This window comes from Lithobates pipiens, unplaced genomic scaffold, assembly GCF_037356315.1.
Source record: "Lithobates pipiens isolate NorthernLeopardFrog02 unplaced genomic scaffold, aLitPip1_a1.2 Scaffold_13, whole genome shotgun sequence".
In the NCBI taxonomy this organism is placed as follows: Eukaryota; Metazoa; Chordata; class Amphibia; order Anura; family Ranidae; genus Lithobates; species Lithobates pipiens.
The window spans coordinates 121,532,166-121,548,392 of NW_027507718.1; the positions used below are offsets into that span (position 1 = coordinate 121,532,166).

Sequence of the window (16,227 nt, forward strand, 5' to 3'; positions counted from 1 at the left end):
AACGCTTGTGAAAACCAATCTATATATGCTTATTGCGATTTTTTTACGAAAAATATGTAGAAGAATACATATTGGCCTAAACTGATGAATGCATTTGCTGAATAATTTTTGTGACATGTGCCTGGCTGACAACAATTTTGCAGTTACCGAATGCCTGACACTGAAAATTAGGTATGTTAATCTATCCTATTCACAAGCCACATGTGCCTTGATCTTATTCCAATCTACTGCTATATCTTTTGATCAGACAGAAAAAAGTGTTATTAATTTTAGGGAGAATTGTGCACAACTTCAGCAAATCTTCAATCAGAGAAAAAGGAAATGAGATTGTGCCACTAGCAGTGACAAGTGAGAGCAGTCATGCAGTGTATTGTTACTGGTCATCACTGATCTCACACTTCACCCCCCCCCAACTTTTTTAGATGGGAACGAGGGACAACTATTAGCAAAAGTATGTATACACAGGACACACACCATGCCACGCCCCTTAAAGGATAATTATACAAAAAAAATATTAGTTGAACCCACAAGTGCTTTTTTTATGACTACTATTCTTTTATATTGGCTTTTGAAATTTACAAATGCAGCAATTTAGAAATTGTATGAAAGGTTTAGTGCTGAGAAACACTTTTTGAAAGATAAATGTGCATTTTATATATATAACTCTATAGATCAGACCAAAATGAGGGACAAATGAAGAGGGATAGAGGGACTTCCAAATCAGGGACAGTCCCTCGAAATCTGGGACATTTGGGAGGTATGACACTTCCTGCTACTGGTGCTAAGTGAGGGCAATTCTCTTCTTAGATAGTTGCCACCAAAATAGGTGTCCTCATTGGAAGATTTCCTATCACCCTTTTGTTTTGTGACAACTGTAAAATATTTGATTTCCACTCACTTTCTGTGTAAAGCATCTCATAGATAATTCATTTGTTTTTGTTCAACCAGCAGGTTTAACAAAAAATAAATAAAAAATGACTTGATCCACCTCAAATGTGTGGATGGGGGATCCTCGCACTATACCTTTGTATTCTGACACCAGGGAGACGTCCCTACCGTCAGAATACACTTATCATTGCTGTCGGTGTTCTATCGAGAAATGCCCCCCGTCTAAAAAAAATGCCTCCGATGGGTCCGCACATGCGTAGTAACAAACGTCACTCTGATATGTTGATCAGCTGGCGTGACGTCAACACAGCTCATGCGCACATCGTTGGAGGCATTATCCAACGCTATGCAAACAGCAGAGAGAGAAAGTACTTGGCAGATTCTGCCTTAGCCCTTGTACACACGGTCGGAGATTCCGACAACCAAATCCGTTGGATTTTGTACGACGGATTATGTCCGAAACTGTTGTATACACACGGTCGGACAAAGTTGTCGGAAAATCCGACGTGATGACGTTATTTCGTTACGACGGGACTATGTTCACACTAGTAGCCAATAGCTTTGGTGTAGGAATTTGATCTGAGCATGCGTGGCACTTTGTCCGATCGGAATTCTCTACACATGATCGGAGTATGTCCGATCGGAGCATTTTGGCAGAAAATATTTCCGGCAAGTTGGAAAAGTTGGTCCGATGGATATTCCAACGGAAACAGTCCGATGCAGACCACACACAGTCGGAATATCCGACAAAACGCTCCTATCGGACACATTCTGACGGAATCTCCGACCGTGTGTACAAAGGCTTAGTGTTGCGGGAGGGTTTTGGCTGTATTGAACGCTGTGTTTTCTGTCTGTTGCAAGGTGGGTTCAGTGTAATAAACGGCGTGTTTTTGCTCTGTCTAAGGGTGGGTTAAAACACATACAAAACCCACCCTTCAAGACACCCACAACCCGCCCCGCAATAGCAAGGAAGAATGTGACAATTACAGTCTCCCTCAGCACTTAACCAGATCGTCTAATACTGCCTCCTATGATCTACGCATGCGTCTTCACAACAGCTGAATGGGAAATCAGCTGGAGTGCCCTTCCATCCTGTGCATTCGCAGCCCGGTGGAGGCATTTTTCGACGGAGGGCACTATTCGATAGAACACCAGCTATAGCTGGTGCCGCTTTTTCTTTATAGCCTAGTATCACCATGTTATGATTTTTACAAATTTTTGCTATAAAATGCTTTCCTACTCTCGTGGCAATAGCCCTTATCACACATGTCTCATAGAGTTCAGTTGTCAGAGAAAGAAAGAATGTGTATCAGACCAGGCCTGTTACATTATGGAGTGCATGGGACAGTATTTGGATATCTTTAAAAGTATATGTAAACTGTTTTAATCAAAGGTATCCTATAGATATCACATCATGCTGTCCAAATCCCAAGTATAAGAAATCATGTATCTAATGTCTATAGATACATAAAGCCTTTGGTATGTTGCCAATATTTTATATTCTTAGTAGAATTATGGGCAAATACAAAAATGGCATGCAGGATGCAGTCTGTTACTAGCATTAACACAGAAGTTTTTGTTTTTCTCCATTGTTCTATTACCTGTTGATCCTGCAAATATATCCATTATTATACCACTTTCTTTAACAGGTCAAGCTGTCCACTAGAAATGGCAGAGGGTTTATGATAAACCATATAACACAAACAGGGCTGCTTTGACCAGTCAGCTTTTATTCCTATGGTTTAAAGCCCAACTCCAGGCATAGTATTTTTTTACATTTTCTAAAAACTTGGCGGCCATACACGGTTCAAATTTCGAAAGAATTTTCTTTTGAAAATCGTATCTAAGAATTTTCATATGAATTTCGCACCATTAGTGGGCTGCAGCAACAGTCGATTTTTGTGCGGAAATCAAATTTGAGGAATCGGACATGTTGGAAATTTTTTGAAAAACTAACGATATTCTAATCAATGATGGGAGAATCATGCGAGAAATGTAATAAGAAACGAAAATTTACGGAGAGAAAAGAAGATTCCTGGTCACGAAAATTCTTTTCTGTAGCAACATGAGGTGAAATTGAAGGCTTGGTTGGCCGAATTTCGAAAATCAATGGTGGGACCATCGGATCACAAAAAAAAAAACGTTCTGATTTTGAAAAAAAAATATGTTAGAAAATTCGACCATGTATGGCCTGCATTAAGATTCACTTTTAATCAATAAATCCAGTTTTTAAAAGAAAAAAATATATCTTGCTGTAACAACTTAAATAGCTAAGGTTAGATTTAAAGCGGGAGTCCGCCGTTTTTTTTTAAAAAAGCCAGCAGCTACAAATACTGCAGCTGCTGACTTTTAAAATAATGACACTTACCCGCCCAGCGCACCCGCGATATCGGCACCCGAAGCCGATCTCTCGATCGTCTCTCGGGTGCTGCCGCCGCCATCTTGGGTATGGGAATCAGGAAGTGGAGCCTTTCAGCTTCATGTCCCGGTTCCCTACTGCGCATGCGCGAGTCGCGCTGCGCAATAAGGATGGTCCCCGCTGTCTCTGGGATCTGTGTGTTTCCCAGCAGGCAGCGGGGGACCTTCGGAAAGGGGCGTAGATTCTGCGGAAAGGGGCGTACCTTCTGCAGAATCTACGCCAGAAGTGGGTGCAGATACCTGTACTGTACAGGTACCTGTACCCCCTCCCGCCTGAAAGGTGCCAATTGTGGCGCCGGAGGGGGGGAGGGTTCCAATGAGCGGAAGGTCCACTTTAGGGTGGACCTCCGCTTTAAGTTGTTTGTCACTTACCTGACAATGCTACCATGCAATCTTTTACTGATCAACAGTGAATAAAACTGTCCTGGAGGGGGGACTAAAAAACAGCATCATATAGTACATGCAATTCTTTAAATTGGCTATAGTTTATTATTATTATTATTATTATTATTATTATACAGGATTTATATAGTGCAAACAGTTTACGTATTGCTTTACAACACAAGGGCAGACAGTACAATTACAAAACAATTCAATACAGGGGGAATCAGAGAGCCCTGCTCGTTAGAGCTTACAATCTAAGTTCTTGTTTAATGTAAAGTGGAGTATTGCATATATCCTCAGCATTTCAGCATGTGACAAGATCATTTTCTAACAGTATGCACAAGTCAAAAAATAACTAACAAAAATGTGTATTTTAGTATTCTGTTTTCCACTCAATGTGTGTCTCTATTTACCTCCTCAGTACATAGTGATGTTTGTCATGAAAGTGCTAACAGGTCAAGTTAAAGAAGTCAATGATGTCCGGGAGTATGATATTTCTGAAAACCAGAAAGCAAAAGTTTCAAATGATTCTAAAACATTTTCACTCAAAAACACTTCGGACAACAAGTAAGTTCAATGGCTGTCTGTAATACTGAATGAATGGGCAATTCAGAAATGACCATGTTGTGGATACAACTTTGAAAGCTTAAGCCCGTTCGTACACACGATGAGATTATCGGACGAGTGATCTTCCTTTTTTTTTGCATGCTAATTTCAGATTGAATCTGATGAGTTTACTAAAGTCACGAAAATTCTCCTACAACAGAAAAAAATTTTGGAAGTAATGTCATGTGTTGTAATGCATTTGTATTGTATTTTCAAATGATAGCTGTTCTGTAATGAACAAAAATCGTATGATCTGGCATTTTTCGTGCACGTCCAATAGAATAATATCAGATCAACTGTCATGATCAACTCTTGAAAGCTCTGTACTAATGATCCGATTATCGTACGATCGCTTTGAAACCGGTATTTTCCATACAATTTTCTGATCGTGTGTATGGGGCATTATAGAGAAATCATTTTTAAACTTACTCATGCAATAATACAAATTAAAACTTTGGCAGGTCAGTTACAGACTTCCAGGGCCTGATTCCAGATGAGTATTAGTCACCACATTTTATATAATTCCATACAGCAGTGGCTACTCTCGGATGCTTCTGATTATGCTGCTGTCTATGCAGCTCCTGTAAACAGATTGTGGTTACATAAAATTGGACTTAGAGATTCCCGTCTTTGTCCTAGATGAGACCCAAGTGTTCTGATCCACTTCTTATGGTGGCGTTCCAAACAATTTAGATTTTGACAAGAAATAGTGGATATAATAAGCATTATATACGATATTCAAATTCCCTGTGTCACGCTCAGTTGTGTTTTGGGGAGCTGAGTTTTTTGGGGTTAAATAACTCCTCAATGCTGGCTATTAATCATCTCCTGTTTTGGCAAGGAAATTAATCGCCATGAAGTGGCTTTGCCCTGCCCTTCCAACAGTTGATGATTGAATTAAGGTTAATGTCTCTATCTTTAGGGGGGTTGGGGGGAACGTATCAAAAAAGAGGATGCCATAATACATTTGGAAAAAATATTGTTTGCATGGCTAAAAGTGTCTCAGGTGACCCTACTGGAATGTATCCAAGATAGATTACTGTGGTTATACATTCATATATCTACTTCCTATGTTATTTTGAGTAAGGTATATCTATGCCCAAACTTATATCTAAGGCTTGCACTGCCGTACAGGAGAATAACTACCAGAGTTCGTTTGGATGGATTGGTGGTTTTTCACCTCTTTATTTTCTTTGAATACTGTACATTGCAGCCCTTTGCTTATTGTTGTTGTTTTTGCTATGAATATGTTTTGTCAGATGTTTTTGAAACTTGTCATTTTTTTTTCTTGTTGTTGTTTGTGATGTGTCTTATGTATCTTTGTATAAATAAAATAAAATTCAATAAAAATGAATAAATAAAATAATAAACAGATTGTTACTCGTCAGTAAAGAGTACAACCTATAAGAGAGGATTCTATAGATATAGAATTATATTTTTGTAATGCTTCCAGAGTCAAACCCCAGCTTGTGTGTAATAGTGCTCCAAAGATCCAAAAAGGCATGTGTTAATTTCCTCCTGACCAGGCCTGACATCCCTTTAAATGGGTCTTTATGCCTCAGCAGCAGGACAGGGGCCCCATTACCTAACCACTGTAATGGCTGTCACAGTAGTCACATGATCCGTAGCCCATTACATTGGCACCTGATCATGACTGAAGATGCCTTGGACACCCATGGACCCATGCTTTTTCTGCAATGTGTGAATGGCAAGGGGTTAATGCACTTTCCTTGAATAAGATCTTTACTCACCAAAAGAAAAGACTCCTTTTCTACACAAGAAGTCTAAAAACATTTAAGCCTGCCATACAAAGATCAAAATTTGTCTGGTTCAGCAGGGACCAAATTTAGATCCATGTATGGGCAGGCTGATTGCATCCAAGTTGATACAATCGATCGACTTGGGTACAACCAGCCTGTCTAATCTTTCTACATAAGATTACTCCCAGTGGCTATAGCCACTAGCAGTAACCATTGTATCCTGCATAGCTGGGAAATATTCCCATGCACCCCGTTGGCAGAATACAATAGCGCTCTGGGAGGCACAATCATTATTGATGGTGGAATCGAGCAATTTCCTTTCCTTCCACCTGTGGTGGAAAGAAAATCATATAATTTTTGGCCTGCTTTAGAAGGAAGAGCAGAGCCAAGTATTGGAGGTTTGAAAAAGGAGGTTTGAAAAGCTTTGGCCTGGGGAGCAATAACACAACTACCTAGACTTTTAATAATAGGGCAGACTTCTATGGGCTTCAGCGATTGGGGGGGGACATAGTTTATTATGACATATCTTTTACAACTTCCAGTATCAGCTTCCTTTGCAGCTTGGGGACAAAGGAAGTAAATGCTGGAAGACTGGAATGTCTGAACCAGGGGCAGGTAACTATATAAAACCCACCATATATCACTGACTGCAGGTACCCCTAGTAAAGATCTGAATGATGAACTATCTCCAGTCCGGGCCACCAGTGCAAGATTATATAAAACCACATTAAAAACACCAGTTAAAATACTTTCTTAAAAGCCAGGGTTAAGCTTTCTGGGAATTTAATCTTGTAAGTCATCTACTAGAAGATGTAAGCCATCACCTCTATTGTTTAAACATGTGGGTGACCTTATGCAAGCAATACTTTACATGGTCAGCAGAATAGTAGGAAAGGTATGCAGTGAAGATAGGGAATGCAATTCACTATAAAACTTTGACAGACTTCGGGTATATTACATTACATAATTATTGTAATTGAAAAATGTAAAAAAAAAAAACCTTTTCATATATGTAATGCATTTTAATGTAAGTCATTATAGTACAGTAATATATTGCTATATTTCTTTAACACAGGCAGCCCATGGTAAATGGTTTTGTAAAGAAAAAGAGAGTGTAGCAACCGCAGATTGGTCTTCTCTGAAGCAGAGGTCCCGCGCCCTTCTCTCCATCCAGTGAAAAGACATTTTCATGTTTACTGTCAACAAGGCGTTACAAATAACTGATATTTAATTAAATTTAGCTACTGTATTGTCAGATCTGCTACATAATTCTCCCAATCTTGAAACTAGAGTATTAACTTTTATTGACCATTATTACCTCTTTTTTTTTTTTTTTTAAGGTGCATTTGCTGCAGAATTTAATGAAATGTTACAGTATTTCTTAAATATAACAAACTAAAAATAATAGCGTTTGTTTTGTTTTTTTTCTCAATGCATTGCTGGGATTTAATTATTATTGCATGGTTAACCATCATTTTGATGTTTCAGCTGTAATTTCTCAAAAAATAAAAATTAAATAAATTTTTATATATATATATATATATATATATATATATATATATATATATATATATATATATAGACACACACACACACACACACACACACACACACATATATACTCGCAGACAGTGGCGATCAGCGTATAACACGCACCCACGACTTTCCCCCGATTTTAAGGGGGAAAAAGTGTGTGTTATACGCCGATAAATACGGTATATGTGATGGATCAGAACACAATAGTCTAAGTTGGTGAAGTAAAATTAGAAAATTCTATACTTAAAACTATTTTTCAGAAATAAAAAACTGATAATTGGCACGTGCGTATGTATTCACCCCCTTTGTTATGAAGCCCATAAAAAGTCCTGGTGCAACCAGTTACCTTCAGAAGTCACATAATTAGTGAAATGATGTCCACTTGTGTGCAATCTAGGCGTCACATGACCTATCATTACACACACACACCTTTTTGAAAGGAACCAGAGACTGCAACACCTAAGCAAGAGGCACCACTAACCAAACACTGCCATGAAGACCAAGGAACTCTCCAAAACAAGTAAGGGACAATGTTGTTGAGAAGTACAAGTCAGAGTTAGGTTATAAAAAAAATATCCAAATCTTTGATGATCCCTAGGAGCACCATCAAATCTATCATAACCAAATGGAAAGAACATGGCACAACAGCAAACCTGCCAAGAGACGGCCGCACATCAAAACTCACGGACCGGGCAAGGAGGGCATTAATCTGGCAGCACAGAGACCTAAGGTAACCCTGGAGGAGCTGCAGAGTTCCACTGCAAAGACTAGAGTATCTGTACATAGGACAATAATAAGCCGTACGATCCATAGTGTTAGGCTTTATGTCAGAGTGGCCAGATGAAAGCCATTACTTTCAGCAAAAAACAAAATGGCAGGTTTTGAGTTTGCGAAAAGGCACGTGGGAGACTCCCAAAATGTATGGAGGAAGGTGCTCTGGTCTGATGAGAAAATTGAACTTTTTAGCCAAAGAAAACGCTATGCCTGGCGCAAATCTAACACATCACATCACCCAAAGAACACCAGTGAAACATGGTGGTGGCAGCATTATGCTATGGGGAAGTTTGTTAGCAGTTGAGACTGGGAAACTGGACAGAATTGAGGGAAAGATGGATGGTTCTAAATACAGGAATATTCTTGAGCAAAACCTGTACCACTCTGTGTGCGATTTGAGGCTAGGACGGAGGTTCACCTTCCAGCAGGACAATGACCCCTAACACACTGCTAAAGCAACACTTAAGTGGTTTAAGGGGAAACATGTAAATGTATTGGAATGGCCTATTCAAAGCCCAGACCTCAATCCAATAGAAAATCTGTGGACTTAAAGATTGCTGTTTACAAATGTAAACCATCCAACTTGAAGGAGCTGGAGCAGTTTTGCAATGAGCAATGGGCAAAAATCCCAGTGGTAAGATGTGGCAAGCTCATAGAGACTTATCCAAAGCGACTTGGAGCTGTGATAGCCGCAAAAGGTGGCTCTACAAAGTATTGACTTTAGGGGGGTGGATAGTTATGCACATTGACTTTTTCTGTTATTTTCTCCTATTTTTTGTTTTCTTCATAATAATAAAAAAAACATCTTCAAAGTTGTGGGCATGTTCTGTAAATTAAATGATGCAGATTCTCAAACAATCCATGTTATTTCCAGGTTATGAGGCAACAAAACACGAAAAATGCCAAGGAGGCAAATACTTGTGCAAGGCACTGTATATATATATGTATGTGTATATATATATATATATATATTTAGTCAGAATTAGAAATTAAAATTAATAACATTAGAAGAAACAGCAGTGTTAAGCATACTAAAACTTCTAATCCAGCCTACTGAAGTAGCTATTAAAAAATTACTTTAGGTGTTCTTTTCTCATAACATAAATTACCAATTATAGTCCTCAAATCCTAGAGGGATCTCAATTCAGGTTTAATTTTCCACAATTTTTTAACATTGCTGTTTCTTTTGTGGGTTCTGTATAAGAGGCATAAACTAAGGCCAGTTAGTGCCAAGTGTCAGTGAAGCAGAAGTTGGCGGTACCAAGAAGGAGGTTACTTCAGGCTGTAACTGTTACTTTATGGAAGCAGTGATCATAAAGTAAATTTTGTTAACTTTAGTCTATTGTTAAAGTGCGCACCTGTAAATGAAACTATTTACATATTCATAACAAACAGTAAGCGCCCATTCACACCTGAGAGTTTTTTGTATTGTGTTTATGCCCGACTACCCTCAACATCCCGAATCTCAAGGTTTGTAATTGTGCCTGTTCACACTTAAGCCTAGTACACACATGAATCTGGCCGGTTCAATACAATACAATACACATGGGCGGCATCGGCTGGTTCAATACAAACTGTCTGACATTCGGCTCTTGTGTACTGCAACCAGTCCAAAAGAAGATGGCCAACGTCTGTCAAAGAGGCATGACGGAAAAAGGTCTGACCAGAGTGTTCTGGTCGGGTGCTATTGTGTTCCACTGTCAGAACACAATAGCACAGCACAGCACAGGAGATAGATGTACTCACATTGCATATTTAGTACAGCAGCTCCTCCTAAGCTGTCAGTTTTCTTTTCATTCAGCCCTGCTCAGATTAATGAAAAAAGCTAGTAGTGTGTACCAAGCTTTAGTCACTAGTAGGCTCTATACCCTGCACTCAAAGAAATACAATTTTATAGCCTAATCAAGTGTCTTTGGCTACATAAATTTAAATGGGTGTGCCTGTTTTTTTTCACCTGAAGAACTCCTCTAGAACTACTCTCCTCCTCTTGAACTCCTCTTCTCCCCTTTCCCAGTCCAGGAAACAAATTCCTGAACTTTGATACATGTGCAAAGGATGCTTGTAAAACACTTGAAAATGCTTCAAAATCACCAGGAATAAATTTTGCTCAGGTGTGAATGCAGGCTTAAAAAGCTTTAAAACCACACACCAGTAACCTCTTTAGCTGCTTGTAATGGAAGGTAATGTATTCTCAAAATCACAACAAGGGCTCTGAAGTCAGGTTCTTAAAGAAGAACTGCAATCTGTGCACATAAGTTGTAATAAAAACATCTTTGCCATTCTGAAGCTTCCCTCCAACCACTCTGCATATTATTTTATATATACTGTGATTCTGTACTTGCCAAATATGCTGCTGAAATCTCCCTCCACTGAGTCTGGCTGCATCCATTTTAACTGTGGGCAGCTGAAGCTGCTGCCTGTTCACTTCCTGGATTTATACAGACACCCAGAGGCACGCCTCCAGCTCTGCAGCCCTGCAGCTCTCACCAAAAAATGCAGGACTGCATGTTCCTGTCATGTGAAGTGTGAATAAGGCCTAAACTTAGCAATATTTAAACGAGCAGCTTCAGACAAATAGGTAAATTCCTAATTAGAAACAATGAGTATGCTTCCAGGGACATTTTGTCTAATTGGGTCTCCACTGTGGAAAAGCTGACTCCCTGCAAGGTCATGCTATACATGCTTGTACACTCTGTCAGGGAAAGTCTGTATAAATTGGGCACCACACAAGGAACAATGAACACTCTGCAAGGACAATGCTAACCACACTGCACACTCTGCCAGAGACGTTTTGACGATGTGGGATTTTTTGTCACGCTAAGCACAAAGGGATCTTCTGCAAGGACTATGCTGATTACACTAATACTCCACTATGTTGAATTCTTTGCCATGGACATGCACAACACTATGGACATTGTTAGGGAAATGCTGATTACACTCAGTGCTCTGCCAGAGATAGAGTGAGCATAAAAGAATACTAGAACCATAAAGGATTTTCTGCCAGGGACATGCTGTCACAAGGATCACTGAGACAGGGACAAATACTTTGTCCTTCACTTTGTCTAGGTGTAGGGCGTGATGACTATATTTTATTTATTACAGGTACTTATATAGTGCCATCAATTTACACAGTGCTTTATACATACAGTATATATTGTACATTCATATCAGTCCCAGTCCCTGCCCTCGATGAGCTTACAATCTAAGGTCTCTAACTCACATTCATACATACACATACTAGGGCCCATTTACCTACATAGTTAGGTTGAAAAAAGACAAAAGTCCATCTAGTTCAACCACAAAAAAATAAAAATAAATAGTAATATCATACAATCCCATATGCCCAATTCTATACCCACAGTTGATCCAGAGGAAGTCAAAAAACCCCAGCAGAGCATGATCCAATTTGCTAAAGCAGGGGGAAAAAAATTAATTCCTGATCCCCCGAAAGGCAATCGGATTTTCCCTGGATCAACTTTACCTATAAATGTTAGTACCCAGTTATATTATGTACACATAGGAAATAATCCAGGCCTTTCTTAAAGCAATCTACTAAACTGGCCAGAACCACCTCTGCAGGGAGTCTATTCCACATTTTAACAGCTCTTACTGTGAAGAATCCTTTCCATATTTGGAGATGAAATCTCTTTTCCTCTAGACATAAAGAGTGCCCCCTTGTCCTCTTTGTTGACTGTAAAGTGAATAACTCGACACCAAGTTCACTATATGGACCCCTTATATATTTGTACATGTTGATCCTATCCCCCCTTAATCTCTTATAAAGAGTGAATAAATTCAGTTCCTCTAATCTTTCCTCATAGCTGAGTTCCTACATGCCTCTTATCAGTTTGGTTGCCCTTCTCTGCACTTTCTCCAGTTCCCTGATATCCTTTTTGAGAATTGGTGCCCAAAACTGAACTGCATATTCCAGATGAGGTCTTACTAATGATTTGAACAGGGGCAAAATGATATATCTCTCTCTCTGGAGTCCATACCTCTCTTAATACAGGAAAGGACTTTGCTCGCTTTGGAAACCGCAGCTTGGCATTGCATGCTATTATTGAGCTTATGATCTACCAAAACCCCCAGATCCTTCTCCACTATGGATTCCCTCAGTTGTACTCCCCCTAAAATGTATGATGCATGCCTACTTCTTAGCCCCCAAGTGCATAACTTTACATTTCTCAACATTAAACCTCATCTGCCACATAGTCGCCCAATTAGACAGAGCATTGAGGTCGGCTTGTAAATTGGAGACATCCTGTAAGGACGTTATTGCACTGCATAGCTGGTGTCATCTGCAAAGACGGAAATGTTACTTTTGATCCCAGACCCAATATCATTTATAAAGATATTAAAAAGTAAGGGTCCCAACACTGAACCTTGGGGTACACCACTGATAACCTTAGACCATTCAGAGTAAGAATCATTAACCACTACTCTCTGAATTCTGTCTTTTAGCCAGTTTTCTATCCATTTACAAACTGATATTTCCAAATCTGTAGACTTTACCTTACACATGAGCCGTGTGTGCGGAACTGTATCGAACGCTTTTGCAAAATCCAAGTATACCACGTCCACCGCCACCCCTCTGTCCAAGGTATTAATTACCTCCTCACAAAAAGAAATCATGTTTGTCTGACAACTTCTGTCTTTCATGAATCCATGCTGTTTGTTGCTTAAAATATTTTTTTCCTGCAAGAACTCGTCTATGTGGTCTTTTATTAATCTCTCCAGTATCTTCCCAACTATAGAAGTTAAACTAACAGGTCTATAGTTACTTGGTAAAGACTTTGTTCCCTTTTTAAATTTAGGCACCACATGGGCCCTGCGCCAATCCAGTGGTACTATTCCTGTCATTAATGAGTCACTAAAAATTACATACAATGGCTTTGAAATTACAGAGCTCAATTCTTTTAGGATCCGTGGGTGGATGCCATCAGGTCCAGGTGCTTTATCCACCTTTATTCTGTCCAAATATTTCTGGACCATATCACTTTTGAGCCATTGTGGATTTGGGGCTGCGTCACTACCACCCCCATTATGGACACGAGTTCCCCCAGGCTCCTTTGTATACACAGAGCTGAAGAAAGTATTTAATAAATTAGCCTTCTCTTTGTCCCCAGTCACCCACTCCAGATTATTTTGTAAAGAGCCTACATGCTCAGACTTGACCTTTTTACTATTAATATATTTGAAGAATATTTTGGGGTTTGTCCTACTATCTTTTGCAATCTGTCTTTCATTTTGAATTTTTGCATCCTTGATTTCCTTTTTACATATTCTGTTATATTCTTTGTAACATTTAAATGAGACTAGTGTTCCTTCATTTTTATATTTTTTAAAATCTCTTTTCTTATAGTTTATAGCTTTTTTAAGTTTGGCCATGAGCCAGATAGGTTTTATTTTTAGCCTTTTAAACTTACTGCCCATGGGAATATTCTTTGCAGTGAGATCACCAACAGTCTTTTTGAAGAATTCCCATTTCTGTTCTGTGCCCATTGATGCCAATATTCTCTCCCAGTCTAGGTCCTGGAGAGCAGCCCTCATCCTTGGAAAATTAGCTCTCTTGAAATTAAGTGTTCATATCTTTCCCATACCTACCAGTATGTCTTTGGAGTGTGGTAAGAAACCAGAGTACCTGGAGGAAACCCACACAGGCACAAGGAAAACATGCAAACTCCAGGCATGTAATGTTGTGGCTGGGATTCAGGCCGATGACCCTAGTGCTGCTAGGCAGAGGTGCCAACTACTTAGCCACGGTGCTGCCCAATATATGAAACATTCTAACATTTATCACTATGAGCACTCTGCCAGGGACACATCAATCATATGGGGTTCTCTGCCAGGGACATTCTGAGTAAATTAGCTACGGATGTAATGGAGTTTATTTACTAAAACTGGAAAGTGCAAAATCTGGCGCAGCTGTGTATGGTAGCCAATTAGCTTCTAACTTCAGCTTGTTCAATAAAGCTTTGACAAAAAATCCTGGAAGCTGACTGCCTTCTATGTAGAGCTGCACCAGATTTTGCACGCTCCAGTTTTAGAAAATCACACCCAACAAGTTCATAGGTCATGCTACCAAGAACATGCTAAAGTCATGGAACACACTACCTGGCACATTCTGAGCACATGGTATTCTTTGCCAGGGACATAGTCAGCACCTGAAGCCCTGTGCTAAGCATACAGAGCACTGGGGACACTCTGCCAGGAACATCTTGACCACATTGGGAAAATGCATGCTAAGTACATGGGATACATTTTCAAGGACAAGCTGATTACATGGAGCATTCACCTTTATGACCATGTTTTATGTTACACAGTTACATTCCTCCACCCCAGACTGCTCCCTACTTACCTGAATTGTGGACTTCTTCTTTCTGTACACATCTGAGATGCTTTAAATTCTGCCCAGCTGTGCGTGGGATCTATGAATGGAAAAATACAAGTCCCCATCTGCCACCTTGTCAGAGGGACTTGTAGATCCCAATGGAGCGCAAGTTCAGTGACTTTTCTTTTAATTACTACATTGTACTTGTAGTCCACTCTTTATTTTTTCCAGCCCAAATGGTCTGTCTGTATGGACCTAGAACTGGTGGAAAAATCTCCAGGGCAAAAATGCAAAAATAAAAGGTATATTTTGCATTTATTAATGTGGAAACATTTAATAACCACTTCAATACAGGGCACTTTCGCTGTCAATTTTTAAATGACAATTGCGCGGCCAGGCTACCCTGTATCCAAACTAAATTTTTATCATTTTGTTCCTACAAATAGAGCTTTCTTTTGGTGGTATTTGATCAACTCCGCGGTTTTTATTTTTTGGTAAACGAATAAAAAAATTCAGAAAATTTTGAAAAAAAAAAGTTTTTTTGTTTTTGTTATAAGATTTTGTAAATAAGTTTCCTCCTTCCCTGATGGGCACTGATAAGCTGCACTGATGGGCACTGATAAGGCAGCACCGATGAGGTGGCACCAATGAGATGGCACCAATAAGGCGGCACTGATAGGCGGCACTGATGGACACAGATAGGCAGCACTGATAGGTGGCACTGATGGGCATTGATAGGTGGCACTGATGGGCACTCATAGGTGGCACTGATGGGCACTGATAGGCAGCACTGATGGGCACTGAAAGGCATTGATGGGAACTGATGGCTGGCACTGGATTTCACTGATAGGCATCATTGGCACTGGCAGGCATTTTTATATGGCACTGATTGGCAGCTGCCTGGGCACTTATTGGCATTTCCCTGGTGGTCTAGGGTAGCATACCTGGTGGTCCAGTGTGGTGGCCATCCCTGGTGGTCCTGTGCGGACATCTGAACGGGGGCTGCTGTGATAAACAATCAGCACAGACCCCCCCCCCCCCCCGGTCACGTGAGCAGCCAATCGGCTCTCCTCTACTCGCGTCTGTCAGACGCAAGTGAGGAGTAGCCGATCAAGGGATCTTCCTGTTTACATCGTGATCAGCTGTGATTGGACACGACTGATCACATGGTAAAGAGTCTCCGTCAGAGACTCTTTATCTAGATGAGAGTTGCGGTGTGTCAGACTGACACACCGCAACAATGATTGCCACGATGCGCGCCTCCAGGGACGCACAGCGGCTTGATATCCTGGCAACGTCATATGACGTCCGGTCAGGATATCGCAGCCACTTTGTCGACATCATTTTGTTATATGACGGGCAGCAAGTGGTTAAATGTTTTGCAAAAAGCGGACTATTCCTTTAAATTCATTAGTGTCGGCATTTTAAACTGGATCTAATACTAAATAAAATTTACACAAATATACACAGTTCTTGCAGTTTGTAGATGAAAATGAAAGACCTTCAAGGTGTAACAGTTTTCTTTAATAG

The 16,227-nt window shown here is 39.9% G+C and overlaps 1 protein-coding gene across 1 annotated transcript in view; it reads left to right on the forward strand.

Annotated features, from left to right (window-relative positions):
• CERS1 (ceramide synthase 1) overlaps positions 1–7,461 on the forward strand; it is a 100,122-nt gene extending 92,661 nt beyond the window's left edge. The window contains exons 6-7 of the mRNA XM_077475478.1: positions 4,112–4,257; positions 7,132–7,461. Coding sequence (XP_077331604.1) covers positions 4,112–4,257; positions 7,132–7,174 — 189 coding nt within the window. The 3' untranslated portion in view covers positions 7,175–7,461. The remainder of the gene's footprint in view (positions 1–4,111; positions 4,258–7,131) is intronic.
• The last annotated feature ends 8,766 nt before the right edge of the window (positions 7,462–16,227 follow it).